The 22,630-nt window shown below is 48.2% G+C and overlaps 1 protein-coding gene across 1 annotated transcript in view; it reads right to left on the bottom strand.

Annotated features, from left to right (window-relative positions):
* Positions 1–482: 482 nt before the first annotated feature.
* Positions 483–22,630, bottom strand: part of casz1 (castor zinc finger 1) — a gene marked incomplete at its 5' end in the record, with an annotated part of 42,785 nt that continues 20,637 nt past the window's right edge. Inside the window, 11 exons of the mRNA XM_083641236.1 lie at positions 483–5,035; positions 8,706–8,922; positions 10,815–10,963; positions 13,024–13,195; positions 14,326–14,524; positions 14,623–14,943; positions 15,091–15,213; positions 15,438–15,601; positions 16,594–16,657; positions 17,099–17,240; positions 21,615–22,486. Coding sequence (XP_083497362.1) covers positions 3,750–5,035; positions 8,706–8,922; positions 10,815–10,963; positions 13,024–13,195; positions 14,326–14,524; positions 14,623–14,943; positions 15,091–15,213; positions 15,438–15,601; positions 16,594–16,657; positions 17,099–17,240; positions 21,615–22,486 — 3,709 coding nt within the window. The remainder of the gene's footprint in view (positions 5,036–8,705; positions 8,923–10,814; positions 10,964–13,023; positions 13,196–14,325; positions 14,525–14,622; positions 14,944–15,090; positions 15,214–15,437; positions 15,602–16,593; positions 16,658–17,098; positions 17,241–21,614; positions 22,487–22,630) is intronic.

Genomic DNA, 22,630 nt, shown 5'->3' with positions numbered 1-22,630 from the left:
TCAATCTTTGCATAAGACATGCAGAAACAAAAGGAATAACATAAATATATAATAGCACAATGAGGATGAACAGCACTGTATGTATCCGAGTGGAAATCAGCATTATGAAGAGTATGAACAGCAGTGCTGAGGGCAGCAAATTCAAGTAGTAGAGAGACTTTCTTTCCAATTGCTTCATTGTCGACTTCTCATATAAAACGTCTCATTTGCCTACCGGTAATGGTTATGAATCTAGCCAAATTGACTGCGAACTGGAGATGGCTTTTAGTCCAAAAGTGCAATATATCTTACAAAGGCTAAAATGTTGCTCTGTAGCCACTACGCTGCAGTAGTAGACGGCGTTCATATTACACTTTTCCAGCAGAGGAGATATATCTCCGTTTATTTCCCCTCTACTTTTTTATACCATCTTTTTTCCCTCCGTTAATTAAAACAGTAAAACGATCTGTCGTTTCGGCAGCAGCCTATGCAGGATTTGGAGGTCGTTTCCGTCTGGTTTTTGTGTAATATAATTTTCATGTTTATTCTTTTTTTTTTCTGGTAGATTATATACAGGATGCCAGCTGGCTGACAGATGGTGATGCCTTTACCCGTTTTTTTTATTTAAAAAAAAACATCACAAGGAAGAGAGAAGGAGGAAGGACAGGAACAGCTGTAGACGGGGGACAGACAGAACCAGCACACTGGCCACTGAGTGACACTGAAGGAGTGGGAGGAGAACCCAGCACATAGCTCAAGGCAAAAAGAGAGAGAGAAAAAAAAGAAGAAAAAACTAAAAAAATGTGCCCCGTTACCATTGAACAAGACACAGAGAGCCATCTTGTTAGCAGTAGCAGGCCTCTAAATCTGCCTAATGGTCCCGGCTCTCATCTTGTTCTCACCAGAACGTCAAGCTCGAACAAACGGGCGACCCCATCAACAAATATTGTTGATTCCTCTACCTGCAAAAATGCAGATGTTTTTGATTTTCCAAATTCTGGGACACACTTTCCTCAATTCAATGTCTAGTGGAACAAACGCAGGGGAAGATGAATAAGAAAATTCATGAAATATGAATGGAAGCTTCAGGACAGTTCCACAGGTCTGTGTTCCTGCTGTGTGTCGTTCTCGGGGGAAGAGAACCAGACTCACACACACACACACACACCGTTCAGTAGTATAACAGAGAGAGAGGCCACCGCTGTGACCTCTTGCCCTGCAGCTACTCTGGGTTAGTCAGTACAAACCCCCTGAGGCCCTCGGGGGCCCCGGGGTCGTCCAGCAGCACCTTTCCCCTCCGCACGTCACCCCAAATGTCCTCAGGCTAAAGCACTATCAAGCAGTACATAATGTATTGTCATCATAATTATACTTTCTTTATTTTCAACTTTTTACAAATCCTGCTATTTTACACACGCACGCACACACACACACACGCACACACACACATAAACTGTATTTCAAGTGCACAATGTCTCCCAGCCCGATAGCTATCTCTCAACATGATCAGAAAACAAAAACATGGTGACGCACTGCCTTGCTATTGAGTCCAGGGAGACAATTCAATCTGTGAACGAGGCATGCCCACAGCAAAGTCAATATAATAAACCAAGAATTTCAATTAATGGAGAGGAAGAAAAAAAACACACAAAAATGACAATGGATAAATCAAGTTAAATAAAACAGACAAATCCATGAATAAATTCAAATCAGTGTATTTTAGTATGAGCTTTTGACATTGTTTTGGGGGGGAAAAGGAGAAAAGAAATCCTGCAAAAGTGATGCAAAAATATCAAAGTAAAAAACGGAATCTCCATTGCCGTCAATGAACGTATGAACAGAACAGTGCCCTAACGTGTGAACTTTTTCCATAAATCTAGAGCGAAGGTAGAATTATGATTTAAAAAAAGATCACGCACACAAGCAAACTATGGTGAGGCTATTTGAATTTTTTTTTACTTTTTATTAACCATTTCTCCTTTTTACGGTTTTCTTTTTAAAGGAAGCTGTTCATCAAAGAGCATTTTTGTTCATATATAGTTATTTTTACAGAGGAAAATACTGTACAACCTTTTTTCTTCTCAAAACAATATCTGGAGGAATATCATCTACACACATTATTCCCTATATTATGATCATTTCTTTCCAATGCCAAGCTCAGGAGAAAATTCCCGATCACAATATCCACTCCTCGGTCTTACACATTCGGTCAATACAAACCAGTGTGGCTTTGACAGGTTTGTAATTTAGTACTACAGTAAGTGAGCATCGTCATGATCTTCTTAAGAATTAATTTAAATCACAGTTCGTATTAGTGTTTCTTATAGGGCGCCATATTTCTGGCACGCCCATTTTCAATTTTCTTAAACCGTCCAATCACAGAAGCAAATAAAACCAGTCTTTAAATAAATCACAGAACAACAGTTCTTTGTCACACTAACATCTATTTGTGCATCAAAGCAAAGTGAACTAAAACATCTTAAAGCAAATTCCCTGTTAAAAGATATATATACTTTTTTTTTTCAGACGGTAAAAATGAACCTAAAAAGTGCAATAACACCCTAAAAATGTCTCATTGGAAGGTCACATAAATATTAAATAAAAACCGTTACAACAGGAGCTCAACCACAGCCATAGTGAATGGAAAACAAAATGGCGTCGAAACGTCATTTTCTGTCTGTACATTTTCAAACATAAAACACTCCCTGACGCCGCCTCCGAGTGACTCGTCGTCTCCGCCGGTCAGCCTGACCTCCGGCTAGCCACCGTGACCCCCGCCTGCCTACATATCGATATGCTTCTGTCTAACAACACAACATAGAACGAAATCGTAATGCAATGACGCAAATGGTAACAAAAATATTTTTAAATATATGTTCATGAGTATCTATCATCGTCATCGTCATCGTCAGCTAATATAAAAGTGCACTATCCACACACACAAACTTGATTCCTCAACAGGAGCGGGAGGGGAGGGGAGGGGGAGGGGTTAAAATTACAAGGGCGGAGCTTGGTTTCGGTGCTAGTTGAGCGACTAGCAGAATGTCAGAGAGAACTGTTTTGACGGACAGCTGGCAAGTCTGCAGCTGAGACTGACCATGCAGTCACTGGTCTATTCCACAAGTCATAGAGAACAAAAGAGAACACCTTGCAACTGGTGGAGAGAGCTGGGCACAAGTCAAAGCAATATGTCAGCCCTCGCGCTCAATGTAGAATAATACCGAAAAAAAAGGATCAAATGTTTTGAACACATTCTGTTTCAGAATTCCCCCTTAGTGATTCACTTCCCTTTTTATACGTAATCCAGGGCCCTGCAGTTCATGTCGACTGTGGCAGCCATTTCCTTTGTATATCAACGTTCACACACACTTGACATATATAGTTATTATATAGAGAGATTTGTTTTTGTTTTTCTTATATTTTTCCACACACAAAAAAGTGAAAACAAAACAAAAAATAAATTAAAGTCAAACATGCACGCACACACAAAAAGACTGATGTGTAGTAAAATGCTTTACATTGCCGCCCCGTGTGGTAAAAGAGGGCCTAAATTCTGTGTGTCTCCGTTCATTTTTTTAATGCATAATTGAATTAATAACGTTGGTCATCTTGTAAACATCATAATAAATCATTTTGGGCCGTCATTTCTGCATGTTGTTGTTTTTTTTTGTCATCTGAAGTGTCTCTAAACATGATAAATGAGGCCACTTTAATTTGCGTTTTGTTCATAGTACACAGGGTTTTTCTTCAGTTCCTACAGTCGTCCTTTTTCATGGGCCAGCCTCTTGGTTTTCCAGTTGGGAAGTGTCAGTGTGGTTAACGGAAGCATTGAAACTCTCGCCATTGTCCTTTTCGCCCTCAGGCTCTGGCATAGAATCTTCATAAGAGTCAGTGTTGAGATCCTCCTCGTCTTCCTCCTCCTCCTCCTCCTCTGCGTTGGGCCCCTCCTCCGCGGACAGGTCGTCTTCGGCCTCTCCGGATGTCCCCGTGGTGTCGTCCTGAGGTGCTGGTAGACCGAGCGGGAGGGGCGCTGGCTCGGGCGCGGGCGCCATCGCCGCCGCCACCGAGTTGTGGTGCATCTTCTTGCTGAGGTCCAGCGAGTCGTTCAGGCCCAGCCCGGCGGCGTTCTTCAGGAAGAACAGCGAGCTGCTGGCGTCTGTGCCCAGGTTGAGGGAGCTATCCAGGCTGATGGAGGAAGGCGGGTACGGGTGGTGGGTGTACTCCATCATGCTGCCTGACGCGTACAGCATGGACGGGGCACTGCTGTTGTGGTGGTGGTGGTGGTGGTGGTGGGACATGGAGTGGAGGCCGCCGGGCGAGGGCGAGGGAAGACGAATCGAAGTTGGCGGGACCGTGGACACGCCTCCGACGAGATGGTGCGCCCCCTCCCGTTTGGGCGACACGGACGGCAGCTCGCCCCGCTCCTGCTTCTCGTGCTTCCGCTTGTGGGAGTCCATCTGGGACATGCCCACCACGGTGTGCTTGCACTCGGGGAAGGTGCAGTGGAAGTGCGAGCACTTGAGCTTGTACTTGCAGTCGGCGACCTCGCAGTCGACGCTGGAGCTGAACTGGCAGAACCCGGCGGCGGTGATCACGTCTTGCTTGCCGTGGTGCTTGCGGTGGGCCGTCACCTTGGTGCTGTCGGTGCAGCGGAAGCCGCAGCGCAGACAGTGGAAGTGGGTGCTGTTGCCGGAGAACTGGCAGTCGGGGAAGTTGCAGCTGAGCGACGACTTGAAGCGCTTGAAGTCGTCCAGCACCAGGTTGTCCACGCGGTCGTGGTGCTGCGCGTGCTTGTACATGTGGGTGCGGCCGCAGAACTTGTAGCCGCAGTTCTCGCGCGTGCAGTGGTAGTGGGTCACCTTCAGGGAGAACTGGCAGCCCAGGTCCTTGCAGTTCTCGTACAGGTCGTAGCGACGGAAGCCCTCCAGCATCATCCCCTCGTCCAGCATCTTGCGCGACGAGGCCGTCTTGCGCCGCTTGCCGAAGGGCGACATGTCCTCGATGATCCAGAAGCGCTTCTTGGCGCCGGTGGCCGTGGGGATGGAGATGGTGTTGCCTAAAGTCGCAAACAAGGAGGGAAGAGATCTCATTAAAGCATCGTCAGTCAGTCGATGCACAATGCAAAACCCACCCGCAACAAGCAATTCACATGGCGAGATCAACTTGGTTGAAACTCTTAATAGGCCTCCTTACTCAGCCAGAAGAGCTTCACAGCTGAGTAAGCAAACAGAGCCCCAGTTTGTTTTATTCTTAATTCCCTCCATGATTAAAGGAGGGGGGGGGGGGGGGGGAGATGATAGATTGACTTTGCTGCTAAAAGGAACATGACACTTTTACAGGGTGTCCACAGCCTCCAAACAGAGGCGGAGTTGTGGGTCTTAAGCGCGCCTCTCTTATCTGCGTGTTGTTTTACGAGGGGTGCCCACCTTGCGCAGCACCCCGGGGTCACTGCTAATGATGTGATCCCTGTTCGGCGACACGGCGAGCGCCGCGCCGCGCCTCGATAAAACTCGCGGGCTGTGATTAAAATAAGAGGCCGCCGATGCAGAGTCGTGTTAATGGAGGCTAAACAAGGCAAAGGCTTCGCACTCCAGGTGCCAAATTTACTGCTCCTCCGCTAAATCCTAGTAAACACCAAAGTGGAGCTACTACAGTGCAACGTGCACCCAACGTTTAAAGGTGTAAATGATGTCATCAAATACATTTAGTGTGTGCGAGATGTTCTGCGTCACTGAATTAAGACCCAGGCCTAGGGCCCGGGCAATATAGCGATATTATATCGAGATCGTGATATGAGACTAGATATCGTCTTAGACTTTTGGAGATCGTAATATCGTGATATGGTATAAATGTTGTCTTAAAGTTGTCAAAAAGCGAGACCATATCACGCCTGTCCTGGCCTCTCTCCACTGGCTCCCCGTCCGTCAATGCATTGATTTTAAATAGCTGCTGATTGTTTTTAAAGCACTAAACGGGCTAGCCCCTTCTTATCTTGCCGAGCTCCTGGTCCACCACGCCCCATCCAGAGCCCTAAGGTCCGCTGACCAACTGCTGCTGGAGGTGCCCAGGACAAAGTTAAAGTCCAGAGGAGACAGAGGCTTCACAGCTGCTGCCCCTAGGCTCTAGAACAGCCTCCCCTTCGCTATCCGATCAGCCCAGAGTCTAGCTTCTTTTAAGTCCCTGCTAAAGACCCACCTCTTCTCCCTGGCTTTTAACTCCAGTTGAGCTGTTTTTTCCCCTGCGCTTTTCCTTTATTCATTTTATTATTTTTATTATTTTTATTGTCTCTCAACTTTTATCCATCTTTATTACTTGTTTTATTGCACTTTGTACTGCACCTTGCTTCTGATTAGTGCATTTGTACCTGCTTTATGTTTGTGTTTTTACCTGTAAAGCACTTTGATCGGCCTGTGTCGTTGTAAATGTGCTCTATAAATAAAGTTGACTTGACTTGACTTGACTTAAAGGCTGCATTACAGTGAAGTGATGTAATTTTCTGAGCTTACCAGAATGTTCTAGCTGTTCTATTATTTGCCTTTACACATTGAGTCATTGTATCCACATTAAAAGTGCTTGTGATATCTCACATGTAGCTTTGACTTACAACTGAACATTTAGTTCACTTTGTACGAAATACCAAGATAATTATGTATCACCATTCAGCCTAAAAATACAGAGATATGATTTTTGGTGCATATCACTCGGCCTTAATTGTACTGTTCAGCAACTTGCAAAATAGTCTTTAACCAATATGATTTATTTTAAATTTTTGCCTATATGGCCCACCCCTAGCTCAGGACCCATCCCTCTCTCCTGCGCCCTCCTCTCCCCTGACTCACAGAACAGACAGACGGGTCAACACAAGCATGCACTTTTCATAGCTTCTATGGAAATTCTCACTTTTTTGCATGCTGGGAAAAGCCCTTTTTATTGGACTCTTGCCACAACAATACTGCAGCGTAACTCTGGATCAGATCACACAGTGTAAACGCTGCAGCGTAACTCTGGATCAGATCACACAGTGTAAACGCTGCGGCGTAACTCTGGATCAGATCACACAGTGTAAACGCTGCAGCGTAACTCTGGATCAGATCACACAGTGTAAACGCTGCAGCGTAACTCTGGATCAGATCACACAGTGTAAACGCTGCGGCGTAACTCTGGATCAGATCACACAGTGTAAATGCTGCAGCGTAACTCTGGATCAGATCACACAGTGTAAACGCTGCAGCGTAACTCTGGATCAGATCACACAGTGTAAACACTGCAGCGTAACTCTGGATCAGATCACACAGTGTAAACGCTGCAGCGTAACTCTGGATCAGATCACACAGTGTAAACGCTGCAGCGTAACTCTGGATCAGATCACACAGTGCAAATGCTGCACACGACTCAAGTGAGAGTGACAGCTGCAGTGTTGGTTTGCTTTGCGGGGATAAGTACCTGCAGCATCCTGCACTATAGGGACGTCATTTTTAACCGGAGACGGAGTGGCAATGATGGGGCTGAAAGCTGGTGTGTTGGTTGGCATGACAACACTCCGAGTGGCTCCCAGAGAGGCGCTGAGCAGAGAGTATGACAGACAGGATGGAGAGAGGAGGTATGGGAGTGAGGGGAGAGGAGGGCGGAGGAGAGCGGGAGAGAGGGACGGGGCGTGGAGGCCGGGCTGAGGAGGGGGAGGTGGTGGAGGAGGAGTGGGAGGTGCGTGGTGGTGGTGGTGAGGAGCGCTAGTGTCAGCGGGGGTGGGAGGAGCAGAAGTGGTGGCGTGGTAGCCTTGTCCTGGAGAGACAGGTTGACCAGAGAAGGTGGAGAGGACAGACACGGAGGGAGAGACAGACAGACGGGTCAACACAAAAAAACAAGAAGCCAATCACACACACACACACACACACACACACACACACACACACACACACACACACACACACACACACACACACACACACACACACACACACACACACACACACACACACACACACACAGGGATGGGAGGTAAAAAGGGAAAGATAAGAGAATGATACAAAAATGAGGCCCGTTCAAGACAAGTAACCCAAACACCAGCCAAAGCAACAATGATGAGTCGTGGATCATATTGGCAACAAATGGAGAAAATGTGAAAATCATACAAATGAAGGCAAGCTCAGATTTTGAAAAAAAAAAAAAGCACAGGAGAACGTGTTTCTTCAGTACGTTTCTGGGAAAAGAGGCTTTTAGCTCTTTAGTTTTTCTACTACAATTCAACAAGCTAAAGTGCTTAAGTCGACATAAAGCTGGAATTGCCACAGCGATGACTCTCAGGTCAAAGGAAAATGTAATATGCTTCATATAGTGCAGTAACTCAAACTGCTGATGTACAAAATGAATGTTTTATGAGGATGACCAAGCAAATCTGAAAGGATCTTGTAATTTCTAGACGGAGAACATAAGAAAATGGCATTGTCATGTTCCTCATATATGATTGATGCCTCCTTACGCTATTGATTGTCCGTTTGTACGTCAATTAACGACTAAATCAAGAAATACATGAGTGAAGAATATATGAAATGAAAAACGGATGATTTTCTGGGCCATGGTAGACAATTGCTGCGTACTCTATGAAGTATGATGCAGAGTACAAAATCAGTACTGTACTATTTATTCCAGCTGCTGTTACTCAGACACATGTAAATTACAGGTGCGTATGGTAATCCATACTGGTGCCCAATCTGTCTTGGTGAACTCACCTGCCGGGGAGCCTTCGTTGCCCACGGGGGTGCTGGTGCAGCTCCGGTCCTGGTTGGAGGACTCGGAGGACAGGCCCAAGGGGCTGCACCCTCCTCCGTAAGAGCTGCCCCCGCCTCCCATGTAGTCCATGTAGTCGTCCGTCTCGTCCATCATGCTGGAGAAGCCGTGCCCCGACATGTGGTGCATCTCATCTGATCTCTGGCCAAGAGGCATCGCCTGGGAGACATGGCACACAACGCAGGCCATGTAATACCATACATCTGCCTATGTCTTCACCGTGATCGGATATTTCTAGGGAAGCACCATATATCAGCAATCATATCAGTATTGGCCGATATTAGCCGGAGGCGGAGCTTGCCATCTTCGGCTGTTCTGAATCTTCTGTGCTCCTCCCTACGGCTGTGCAGCAATCTCTGACACAGACTGTTGCAAAGAGACTTATTCTGAAGGAGTGGAAGTCCCACTCTCCACCTTCTTTTCAACTGTGGCTGGTGGACATGATTTTGGTTGTTTGTATGGAGAGACTCAGGGTCCTGAGGACCAACTCACTTAGGAAGTTCTCAACTATTTGGGACCCGTTCCTGGCCTAATTTGACGAGGTTAGATATGACGAATAACTGGCCCAGCTGATTTCTCATGGACTCCTTGCACGGGATTTTATGTACAGCATTTCTTACAAGCATTTAAGCACCTTATGCGGCTGGTAGCACCATATTGTAATGTTGGTATGTTTTTTTGTTTTAGTTTTTTGTGTGTCTGAGTTTGTTTTGCTTTTGTTCTGAAAATTGAAAATAAAATATTGAAAGTATTGGCCGATATTAGTAATTTTTTAATATATCAGTATGAGACTGATGAGCAAAATAACAGCAATGTTAATATTGGTTATGGGCCAAATTTTCATATTCAGAGGAAACAATGTGGTAGTTCTATGATTTATGGGCTTTTCCGCATGTTTTGGAAATAAAGAAAGACTTTACTTTTTACTCAAATTCACAGTTTACATGTGTTTTTCAGTATGTACACAATTTGATTATCATACAGTAGAAACTAGTTTTTATAGAACTCCTATTATAAATCATATCGACATTGGTAAGTATTGGCCATAACAGCAATGTTAATATCGGTTGTCGTCGGTATCGTACAAAACGTTCATCCCTAGATATTTCAAACAAACATGCAATTAAAATAATTTAGGTGTTGCCACCTGGCGCACGGCCAACATTTCTCACGACAAAAGAGCACAAACATTTCCCGGGGATTTCACCTCAGACTGAGATCATGTCTTCTTTGAGAGCTGGAATGTGGAAAAAAAAACAAGAATAGAACGAGAATTTCCACATGCATACTGTACTTCTACATACTCTACTTCTACATAGTGTACTCCTACATACTGTACTTCTACATAGTGTACATACCGCACAGGTTAAGTCGAGACGTTGAGTAAACACTCCAGCATCCAAAATTTACTCAAAGGAATTTCATGTGTCATTCGTCATCGATTGGTATGACAGGATATGTGTGGTATTGTCGTTTTACAAAACAACAGCCAAGGCCTTCATCACTCTTTTCCATGCAAGCGACTCACAGAACAGGAAGCCGGGTCAGAAATGACAAAACCCGAAACTACATGGCAAGCCGGCATGGCTAAATAAGTAGGTCACGATGTGTCTAATGTGCACAGAGAAAAGGATCCGATTATCTGAATCAATATAATGTACTTAGGCGTGACTGCGTTTTCCTATTTAATCAAGCATTGTTGTAGCATTTCTCAAAAGGGCGTGTGAGGACTTTGTGTGGCTTTGTTTGAGTATCTGACTGAAATATTACTAATCAGATCCATTAAGGTTGCACTGAAGTTTCCAACTCATATTATTAGGTCACTGCCCCTTTAAGAACAACATAATGCCACACTGTATGAAGCAAGGTGGCGGCAGTACCTGGGACTGTATGAAGCAAGGTGGTGGCAGTACCTGGGATGTATACTGTATGAAGCAAGGTGGTGGCAGTACCTGGGACTGTATGAAGCAAGGTGGTGGCAGTACCTGGGACTGTATGAAGCAAGGTGGTGGCAGTACCTGGGACTGTATGAAGCAAGGTGGTGGCAGTACCTGGGATGGGACTCTGTCAAAGTTCTTCCCCAGCATCCGTCTCATGTGCTTGCGTGCATGTGATGTCATCTGGTGCTTGAGCAGGAAGGAGAACTGGCAACCGTCGCGGATGCAGTGGAAGTGGCTGTTCACCTGGTTATACTTGCAACCTGAAAAAACACACCAGACACAATAGTAAACTCTCATGGGCGGTAGATTCCCTGCCTACCAACAGGAGGGTTCGCAGGTTCGAACCCCCGTGTTTCCTCTGGCTTGGTCGGGGCATCCATCCATACAGGCCCAATTGGCCGTGTCTGCGGGTGGGAAGCCAGATTAAGGGTATGTGTCCTGGTCACTGCGCTAAGCGCCTCCTCTGGTCGGTTGGAGCGACTGTTTGCGGGGGGGTGGGGAACTTGTCGGAATATTGTGATCATCCCACATGCTACGTCCTGCCGGTGGTACTCCTCGCTGTCAGGTGGAAAGAAGCATCTGGCATGTATCGGTGGAAGCATGTGCTAGTTTCTACAACTCTCCCCAGATCAGCAGAGGGGGTGGAGCAACGACCGGGACAGCATGGGGAATTGGCCAAGTACAATTGGGGAGAAAACGCTTTAAAAAAAAGATGATATACTGTAGTCATTTAACATCTGAAAACAGCTACTGTGCTAAATGATCATGAGATCAAATCCAAAGTGAAATGCTTTGAGATCTTTCTTTTTGATTCGGCGTGGATCACTTGGACTTGTTGACATGGCCGGAACAAAAGAGCGATGGTGTTTCAAAGTGTTTCAGAGTGTACATGTAGGAGGAATATTAGATCAGTGCAGTGTCACACTGAGCAAGTCGAGGCTTCTGTGGACTAAACCTGTGGAGCTCTTTTATTACACTGACATGCTTTATTCAATTAGGAATTTACATAAATAAATTCTCATTTTCCGTGAGCCAATAATGCACACACCCCTGCAACCCAAAGTAAATATACAATTATTCCCATATTAAATTCATTTTTCAAAACATCTCCATTGTCATCTTTCCTTTTGTTCCGTAGTGAAGTGCTGTCTGCTTCATGTTCTTCTGCTCTTTTCTCCTGTTTTAACCGCTCTGCCTCTAATTGCTTTATGATTTCAAATTAAATGAATGTTCCTTTTGGTGCCCGTTAATCAAATACCATGATATAAAAGCAGGCGGAAATAATTGAAAGAGTAACATGCTGGGCAGGTGCTAGCATGTCAGTAACCATGGCAGCCGGGGTAAGGGCACAACATGTCTGTGTCATCAAATAGCTTTTGTACACACACACACTGTTTGAAACACACGCAAAGTTGAGCAAATAACAGTAACCCCCGCGACACGGAGGGCCTTTTGTGCGAGACGGGAGGCCAGGTAACATCATCGACGGTGTTCAGTTTAATGTTGCTGCCATGGATACTGGCAACCCATCAATTCTTTATGACTGTGCTCGCCGAGGTAATCCTTTCTGTTTTCCACCCAGCACAAACAATACAGCTGGCAGATCAGGCCGGGGACAAAAAACAGCTGTTTCGGGGGCCGTTTTTGTTTGCTTTGTGTGCGTGTTCTGAAAAGCCTGTGTGGAAAAAAACACACAGATCACTTTTAATTCATTTCTATGCGATGATGGTGGCGGTGGCTGTGAGGCGCAGCTTCACAACACAAACAGGCTCAACCAGACAAGCCGGATAATTAACAAACACAACGCTAATTGCTCAATACTGACAGGGGCAAAAGGAAGAAGAAAACAACGCGGGGATATGATTGCCCTCCTTTTGCGTTATTGCTCACATAGTGCAGGCAGGAGTACCCCGGGGACCGGAGGTGCCATGGTGCGTATGCAAAACACCACAACAAAAGCGAGGAGCCACACTTGTTTCATGCTACTTGAACTGCTCTGATAGCGTGACACGCTGTTTGCCAACAAGCGCTCTCTCTCCCTTCGTAAACAAGCCGGAGAAGATCCTCTCGCAGCCGCCAAAAATCAATCGACATCTCTCTTGATTTCACACCCCCCCGAACCCGTATGTCTCCCCCCCCCCTGTATGTCTCCCCCCCCCCCCCCCTGTATGTCTCCCCCCCCCCGTATGTCTCCTCCCCCCCCTGGCAGAATATGATCAAAAGCTGGAGAGAGGAGAATGTGGGGGGGGGTGATGCAGTGGAGAGATTAAGAGGAGAGTGGGGTGGAGACACACTAGAGGTAGTCAGAGAGGTAACTCACCCATCCTCCCACACTCCTCCCTCTTGGTGAAGTATTTGAAGCCGTTGGCGGCGCGGCGCTCGGCCTTCTCGTGCTTCTTGACGTGCCACGGCAGCTTGGTGGTGATGTTGGTGACGAAGAAGCAGCCGGGCCGCAGACAGTGGTAGTGCCCCCTCATCCTGAACTCGCAGTGCTGCGGAGCGGAGGAGGAGGAGGAGGAGAGGAGGAGAGGAGGAGAGGAGGAGGAGAGGAGGAGAGGAGGAGGAGAGGAGGAGGAGAGGAGGAGGAGAGGAGGAGAGGAGGAGAGGAGGAGGAGAGGAGGAGAGGAGGAGGAGAGGAGGAGGAGGAGGAGGAGGAGGAGAGGAGGAGGAGGAGGAGAGGAGGAGGAGGAGGAGAGGAGGAGGAGAGGAGGAGGAGGAGGAGGAGGAGGAGGAGGAGGAGAGGAGGAGGAGAGGAGGAGGAGGAGAGGAGGAGAGGAGAGGAGGAGGAAGAGGAGGAGAGGAGAGGAGGAGGAGAGGAGAGGAGGAGGAGGAGGAGGAGGAGGAGAGGAGTCATTTCCAAGTCAAATGTGTTGTTGAATGCTTGATAACAAAGTGGAGTTGAGGAATATGATGATCTTTCTCTGTGTTACATTTTTGAAAATGAAATGCGACACTCGGGTCTCCTCCAAACAGGCCGACTCTTTTTTTTGTGGGTCCAGACTCGGTTCTTTTTCCCAGCCACCCCCCCCTCCCCCCGCCTCTCTAACATGTCTGTACACCACCATCTGTCTGTGAGCCCCACATCCCCAAAGGACCGAGCCAAATAAGATCTGCTCGGTTCAGGAGACGGAGGAGGAGGCGAGGGCGGAGGAGAGAGAGGGGAGGAGGGGGCGGGTACTTTTGGTGAGAGGGGTGATTTTCAACACATTAATGAATTCATTTAAACCGTTTTCCAAACACGGGCTGGTGAGAGCAGGCAGGGGGCTGCCATTTAGCTTTCATTTGCCAAGCATTCCCCTGATTTTTGCCCTATTCCAGACAGCCTTGTTTACTGTGCGAGTGACAATGATTTATTGGGTAATATCAGCTAAATTGGCCTTTTCTGAGCGGAGAATGCGGCAGTCAAAATGACATCATTGACATATAAACAGGCATTACTGGGGTGAGTCGACTGTCTCTCTCGGCAGAGACGGAAGACGGCGAGGAGCGATTGTGAAAGCCTTGAGTCAAATAACCTCAAATACAGGTCTAATAGATAGCATACTTCATGCTTAGAAAACTCTGGGATATGACAGTTGGCGATTCAGCTCCGGGGCCCGGTTATCAAAGCTGCAGCACCCACCTGGTTGGGACACAGACACTGGAGAGAGTAGTAGGCGAACTGGTCGCGGACGTTCAGCAGGTTGTTGCTCGGGTTGATGTGGTCCAAACAGTGGGACTCGGCCTTGCCGGAGGTCTTGCACACGTACTTGCAGTTCCCAAACAAACAGTGGAAGTGGAACTTGTTGGAGTATTTGCAGTCAGTCGCCAGACAGGGATCACTGGGTAGACAACAATGGAAGACGTGGTTTAGTCAACGTATAGAGGAGCAACAGCAACGGTCAACGCCATGCAATCGAACATGGATGCCTTGGCATACTTTTCCTGGAACTGCAGGAAGCCAGGTTTGACTTGTGGCTTGGCGTTCTCCAGAGAGGTGGTGGCCAGGGGCGAGTTGACCGGCAGGTTGGGCATGGAGGCGGGCATCTGAGGGATGCTGCCCGTCAGCTGTTTCCAGGCCAGCAGGGCGGGAGGAGGCGAGCCGTACCCGCCAGAGGAGCTGAGGTTGGCCACGTCCATGGAGGGGTTGTTGGCCATGGAGACGGCGGCGGCGGGCTGCAGAGAGACTCCTTCACTTGACTCCTTGGCCTCGTGGAAAGGAGGCTCAGACTTCACTTTCAGGCTCGCTCGCAGGTGGAAGCTGAGACGACAACGAGGCGTTCAGCTCAACTTTCATTGTGACTAATAAAGCCAAAACTGCCATATAAGGCTATATATATGATATGATATATGATATATATAAGGTTCTAGTTAGCGTTTGCTGGTGATGAACGTATAAGACACTCACTTTGCATGCTTGATGGCTCCATCCATGGTGCTGAAGAGAGCCCCACAGTCCTCCACCACACAATGGAAGTGCACTTTCTGTAGGAAGTCACACTGAGACTCACAGAAGTCATCTGTGTCAAACCTGAACACAGACACAACAAAACATGGACATCCTTTCAATATATGACTTTCTCAAAGAAATAATATTGAATTAATATTGAGAGAACAACTGGTTGAAATAAGTACAGGTCACTAGCAACTCCTGCAGCACAAGGCCAGGTTCTTCTCCGTTCCAGGGCGATTTCAGTGATATGTGATGTGAGTGGTCTTCACTGAGAAAGACCTTCTCTCGAGCTGTTCAGTTACCTGCGGAGATAGGTCCTCCAGAGCTCAGTGGGCTTGTCTGGCTGGGGCCTCTTCATGATTCTGCTCAGATACTGTGCAGCCTCCGAGGTGTCTGCTCCATGGCCCGTCTCCAGCTCCGTCTTCAGGTTCATGGCGCTGAAGAGGGCAGGGTTCACCTGTGACATCTGCAAAACACACAGCGCATAAACCCGGGTTAACCAAGCGGTGGTAAGCTAGAGCTCGCACGCACACACACACACACACACACACACACACACACACACACACACACACACACACACACACACACAGACAGACACAAACGATTTGGCAAAGCAGAGCCAGATTTACACACATGCGGGCGTTTGCTTGAGTGCAGGCCAAGCGTGTGTGCCAGGCATCCTCTGGGAGCGATTGGTTGGGCCCTTTTATGTGATGTGGTGGCTTGGAACAAACCCACCAAAAGGCTGACATGACGCGAGGAGCTGTAGGACAACGGTCTCTTCAAGCTCCTCTGCTGTCAGGGTTCAACGACTGCTTTGTGGAGAGCAAGTCATGAATTTAACTTCTCCCAGGCAAAGGGGGGGAGGGGGGGGGGTTTGGCCAGTTAGCCAGACGGGGGGATGGAGGCTGATCTGTCATTAAATCATCAACGTAATGGAACCCACCCGGCACATTTGTATGTATGATTAAAACAATGTCGACTTTAATCTTCCAAAAAAACACACACACACACACACACACACACCTTTAAATATCCTTACGCTAACATTCAGCCTTGGTATATATAAAAAGAAAATGAGGGTGATGGCTTCTCCATTTTTTTCCTCCCCGGACTTTTTAATCAAATAATTCACAAACTCCATAAATAAATACAGAGCGAGGGGAGAGGAGGGGAAAGAAAAAGTGTGACGGAGGAGGGGGAAAATGGACGGCGAGTTCAAAACAGCTCATCAAAAAACAAACATGTCTATATATCTGGCATGGCAGCCAGCTACTGCTTCATTATATTAATTTGTGAGAGGTGCGGTGAAAATTACACCGTATGAAAAATGGCTGGAAAATTTAAATGATACAAAGTCATCTTATTAGCGGTGAAACATTAAAAAACAAACAGGCCCCTCCGTGTCCCGCTAATTTGTCTTGGTATGAAAAGCGTTTGATGGATGGATCTTACCTTATTCATAAGCGAGGATAAAAGAGATGTATTCCCCGGTACAGGGTGTCCGTTTGATTCATTACTGGAACAAGGAAAATGAACAATGTTTAGTCAGGATTTGCATGAGAACAGTAAATATTACTATTTATCACGCAAGGTGTGCATGTATAATGAAGGAGGAAAATGCTGGCTTCTCCACAAATGAGATCTACTGTAAGTTGGAGGCAGAATTGGAGTTGAAGGTTTATGTAAACATCCTCCCTCCCCACAAAAATGGAGAAATATGTTAAGGATTATAAATTGGTATGCAAATGTAGATAGGTGTAATATTTTTGATAAATCAATGCTGATATAAGCCCAGCTGCCAAAAATGTTTTTTAATCTAGACATCATCTATCAATCCAAGGGTTCTTAATGCCTTTCTTGTTATACTTTGTTGAGTAGATTAGGTGCACGTACGACAAAAAATATACACACATTTTCCATTTGGCAGCTAAGCCAAATTCCCTATGTGGTTTTTCACCTGTGGTCTTTCTTGCTCAGGTCCAGGCTGTGCTCCTGCATGGAGTCTGTGGAGGCCCCGGAGGTGGGATCTACTGGCTCCTGCTTCACTTGGACCAGATTGAAGCGGCTCGCCGAAGCGTGGTGGTGGTGGTGGCCGCTCCCTGAAGACCACGCCACAGACGCAGAGGAGAGGAGAGGAGAGGAGAGGAGAGAAGAGGAGAGGAGTAGAGGAGAGGAGAGGAGAGACAAGACAACAAAGTTATTGTTGGTCAGCATTATTAGCCCATGACGAGATCCAATCTGACTTGTGTCCTGGCCTGAAAAGAATACTCGGAGTGATCATCATTGCAAAATGATGTCGGGGCCGTCGAAGGCTTTTAAATGGTGATTGAGAGGAGGGAGATATGAGGGGAAAAGACTCCTTTTTCTGCAGCACTTGTCACAACTCATTTGCCCGGCCGCCTCTTAACTGGTCATTAAGTGAGATGCTAATGCTGAGGGAAAGTGGCAGTCTCAGATTGGCCACCCCTCCCCCCCCCCCCCGTCCCTTCCCACCTTCCCAGGCTCCTCGTTGGCCTGACAACGCACCGCAGCCAATGTACCCACGAGGAACAGGGGGGGGGGGGGGGGGGTTTATGTCGGTCAGATTGGAGCTGACAGCCAATCAGATCGGTTCAAATAGCGTGACCTCTCGATCACATTCTCCTCCAAATAGGTATTCCGTGGACGCTGTGAGCGAGGACAGGAGCACTGCAATGAAATAAATAAAGTAGGGGGGGGGGGGGGGGGGGGTAGGGTAAAGAAAAAACATGCTGACAGGAAGGTGAATCCTGCCCCCCCCCCCCCCCCCCCCCCCACCACCACCACCAATCCCCAAGTGATTGAAATATTAATTTGTCCCGGGGCTCTACGGAGAAAGCTGGGCTTTTGGTAGACAGTAAGTGGTGTTTTATTAAAAAAAGAAAAAAAGGGAAAAATGAGAAGGCGGGGCTTGAGGGAGGGGGGGGGGGAGTGCATCAGTGGCTGTGAGTGTTTGGTGAGGAGGATCTGTTGTTTAGGAGTTGGGGGGGGGGGGGGGGGGGCTGGCGATGAGGGATTGTGACAGGCAAGGTCATGGGCAACCAAGTGTGGCGCCCGTGGCCCTCAGCCTGGTGGAGCCCCTCTCCTCCTCTCCTTGCTTGGGAGAAGAAGAAGAAGACGACCAGCCTCTACGTGGTGGTGGCAAAGCAGCCTGATCCGAGATGACCCAGAGACATATCAGGCCCGATAGGAGTGGAAAAGCCGCGCTCGGGCCTTGTCAGCTGAGAGCGAGGAGATGATGCGTCCGTGTCAGTGTTGGTTTAGTCTGACAGTGCTGAGGTTGGGGAGGGGGAGGGGGGGGGGGGGCGGTGCCGGGGGTGGAGTCGAAGAAAACGGTGGTCAAACAATTCTGTGTCCGCTTTGAGGTCATTGAATACTTACAAAGTCTCAGAGCAGCGACTCACTATTATGATCTAGGCATGATCAGCAGGCACAATAAAAACAGGCCGGTGCTATTTCAGAGAGTGAGTTGAGTGTTGTGAAGGCGGGAGCGTCAAAGTCTCTTGCTCTGTGTTGTACACCATCATCATCATGACGGTTTGTTTTTCCACCCACACTTCCCAAAGAGGGAGAAGAAATGAGTTTTTGCGTCTTTCTGGAAATTATCCAGGAATAATGTAGCAGCATGTAATTACTGCGGATAAGATACAGAGCTTGTGAAAGATCATTTGTACTGTGTGTCTAATTAGTAAACCCTTCAGATGCTCGGATCTCCGGGAGAAACACTTCGGGGTAAATTAGAGTGGAACACTAATAAAAAAAAATACGCTCGTAAAATACTGAAAGCAGAAACAGGGAAAAAAAAACAAAAAAAAAACATAATTCACCACGATTAGAGGCGAAGTTTCACAACCGCCTTCAAAAAAAACGACACCATGTGAAAATAGCCACTAACGCTGAGAATTTTCTCACACCTTTTTGACAGAGAAGCACAAACCACTTCCTCTTCAGTTTAGCCCCAAATGTCCTGTTCACACAATCTACCGAGCAAATATATGAGAAACACAACTTCAAACACCCCTCTGTCCTCCATCTGAACTACAATAATGTGACTGAGGCACCAGACGACCCGAGCAGCAGCGGGGAGGACAGCTTTGTTATCCAGCAGCAGCACGGAGCTCCCCGTCTCCACTGCTGAGGCAAAGAGAGGGGAGGTGGTGGCACCATCTGTGGAGACCCCACCCTCAGCGGGTGCCCTTCCCAGTTTGCAGCCTACCTGCTGGAAGCCCCAGAGGTGGAGCTCAGCCTCGACAGCCTGGGCTGGAGCCGGGCTCCCCGGAGCAGCTGCCCCCGCGCTCTCCCAGGGCCTGTCCTGCTACAGGAACCACCAGGAACGCTAATCCGCCCCAGTCCCAGCATCCGGAGATGCTCCCCCCTCCCCTTTCCCCTCAATTTACAATCCACACCCCACCTGCTCAGGCTCAGCACAGGAGGCCCCACAGCTACGCATTCTGCAAAGCATTATCAATTGAATGCCTTAAGTTCATTCTCATTTTTTCCCCGTTGCTTTTGTTTAGAGCAATATGATAGAACATAGACAAGGCAATTACCTCTGCTATTTATGTGAATTGTGTTTATGCTAAATGGAAATTGACACGTTCTTCTAAGAACAAAAACGGTTTCAAGAAATTAAAAAGTGTCTTTGCAAAAGCATACAAGTGTGTCTTCTGTGTGTGCGTTCTTGTTTCAGTGAGAGAAAAAAAGCCTCCTCAGCTCTGGTGCTTTGAGTCATTTCTGTTTTTTTTTATCAGTTTGCAAAGAGGGGAAGGAAAAAAACATTTTTTTTTTTTTTTTTTTGCTTCTCGCAATTTTGGAACTTAATTTCATTCCACCTCCATTTGCTTGGAACGGGCGCAGACACAGATAAGAGACCAATGATGAGGAAACATGTTCGACACAAAGCCCCAGGAGCCCCCCGGCCCCCCACTCTCAACATCATAAGAGACTTTTACAGGCTCCACTCTCCCCTGTCAGCGCATTTATCTCCAAATGGATGGTGGGTATCTGACAAACGATCAACACAATAACAAGCCCAGAACAGAGCACCATGAGGTGGACCAGAGGACCATGCCTCCAGTACGTCCCTCCAAGCCCAGAGCAGAGGACCATGCCTCCAGTACAGAGGACCATGCCTCCAGTACAGAGGACCATGCCTCCAGTACGTCCCTCCAGAGCAGAGGACCATGCCTCCAGAGCAGAGGACCATGACTCCAGAACAGAGGACCATGCCTCCAGAACAGAGGACCATGCCTCCAGTACAGAGGACCATGCCTCCAGAACAGAGGACCATGCCTCCAGTACAGAGGACCATGCCTCCAGTACAGAGGGCCATGCCTCCAGAGCAGAGGACCATGCCTCCAGTACAGAGGACCATGCCTCCAGTACAGAGGACCATGCCTCCAGTACAGAGGACCATGCCTCCAGAGCAGAGGACCATGCCTCCAGTACAGATGACCATGCCTCCAGAGCAGAGGACCATGCCTCCAGTACAGATGACCATGCCTCCAGTACAGAGGACCATGCCTCCAGTACAGAGGACCATGCCTCCAGTACAGAGGACCATGCCTCCAGTACAGAGGACCATGCCTCCAGTACAAAGGACCATGCCTCCAGTACAGAGGACCATGGCTCCAGAGCAGAGGACCATGCCTCCAGTACAGAGGACCATGCCTCCAGTACAGAGGATCATGCCTCCAGTACAGAGGACCATGCCTCCAGTACAGAGGACCATGCCTCCAGTACAAAGGACCATGCCTCCAGTACAGAGGACCATGCCTCCAGAACAGAGGACCATGGCTCCAGAACAGAGGACCATGGCTCCAGAACAGAGGACCATGCCTCCAGTACGTCCCTCCAAGCCTGGAAGCGTCACTTTTCCTGCGTTTCTCTCCACTGTGGGACCTCTGTGTGCACTCTCTCTCTCTGCACTCTGACTGGAGTCTCTGTGTGTGTGTGTGTGTGCACTCTCTCTCTCTCTGCACTCTGACTGGAGTCCCTGTGTGTGTGTGTGTGTGTGTGTGTGTGTGTGTGTGTGTGTGTGTGTGTGTGTGTGTGTGTGTGTGTGTGTGTACTCTCTCTCTGGACGGTGATAAAAGTGACCTCTGCGCAGCACTCTCTGCACTCTCTGGTTGGAGTCGAGCAAGTCCCCGCACACACGAAGGAGGATGTGGCTTTTAGAAAACACAATTTGCATTCTCTGGGTAAGATGACATAGCTCAGTGATGGTTGTTTTTGCCATATCTTTTCATACTTTTTCGATAAGCCTCTACTCTAGATAGGGTAAGCACGCACATTAAAAAAAAAAGTACAATTAACAGAATTTAACTTCTTGATACGACAAATGATCAGTTAGCAACTGCAAATGAGCGAGTTGAGCTGGTTCAATCCAGTTGAAAGAGAGTAATTATTGTTCAGCTAAAGTAATCGCCACACCAATCACTGTTGAAAAGACTAACCTGTGTCTGGGTTGCTGGAGGGCCTGAGGGCAGCAGCCGCCAGTCTGGCCATCATGGGTGATATCAGGCCCTTGCTTGCCGAGATCTTCTCCATGATGGAGGAGGCTGCAAAGGAGGTGGGGGTAGACGCCATGGCTCCGTCCGCCCCTGCTGTGGAGCAGGCTTGGGTCAGCGAGTCGGTGGGCATGGAGTGGGCGCCGGAAGACACAGCTGATATGAGGCTGGCGGCCGAGGGGGTCAGCTGGAGAGGCAGCCTGGGCATGAGGGGGAAGAACGGGTGGGAGGCGGCCAGGGCGCTGTTGGAAAGAGCCAGGGCCACCGGCATGTTGCTGGGCAGGGCCTGGGACAGCAGGCTGGACATGCGCTGGGCCGCGCTGGTTAGCGAGGGCATGGACTTGAGGCTGTGGTGGCCAGAGGAGGAGGAGGAGGAGATGGTGGTGGTCGGTGTGGCCAGCAGGTGCGGTACACTGGTGGGCTGCTGGGTGGTGGGCGAGGCACTCAGGCTGGAGTTCTTGCTGCTGATGGTGGAGAAGTCCATCAGGTCGTCGTTGCTCGATTCCTCCTGCTCGTCCTTGGGTACCAGGTAGCTGGTGGAGAGGCCCATGACGCCGGAGGAGCGGATGTGTCGGCGCTCGTGCTTGCGCTTGTGGGAGGTCATCTGGCTGGTGGAGGTGAAGGTGAAGCCGCAGCCCGAGCGGATGCAGTGGAAGTGGTTGGTGGCCTTGCTGTACACGCAGCCCTCGTACTTGCACTCCTCGTACTTGTAGAACTTCTTGAATCCATCCTTGGCATAGGCGTCGTCCTTGATGTGGTAGCTCTTGTGCTTCTCAATGTCACACTTGTTCTTGAAGGTGAATGTGCAGCCTGGGCGCCTGAGGAGAGCAAGAGGAGAAATCAGGAAAATATGATCAGGTAAAGACGCTTAGTTACAAAGATTCCTCAGTAGCATGCTGCAGTTTGGAGTGATGGAGTGGGGCCACATGATTCAAATAGTTGACAATGGAGGAATGATAGCC

This window comes from Poromitra crassiceps, assembly GCF_964638095.1.
Source record: "Poromitra crassiceps genome assembly, chromosome: 8".
Lineage (NCBI taxonomy): Eukaryota > Metazoa > Chordata > Actinopteri > Beryciformes > Melamphaidae > Poromitra > Poromitra crassiceps.
The sequence above is the reverse complement of the archived record's forward strand: the minus strand, read 5'-3'. Positions and strand labels throughout refer to the sequence as shown.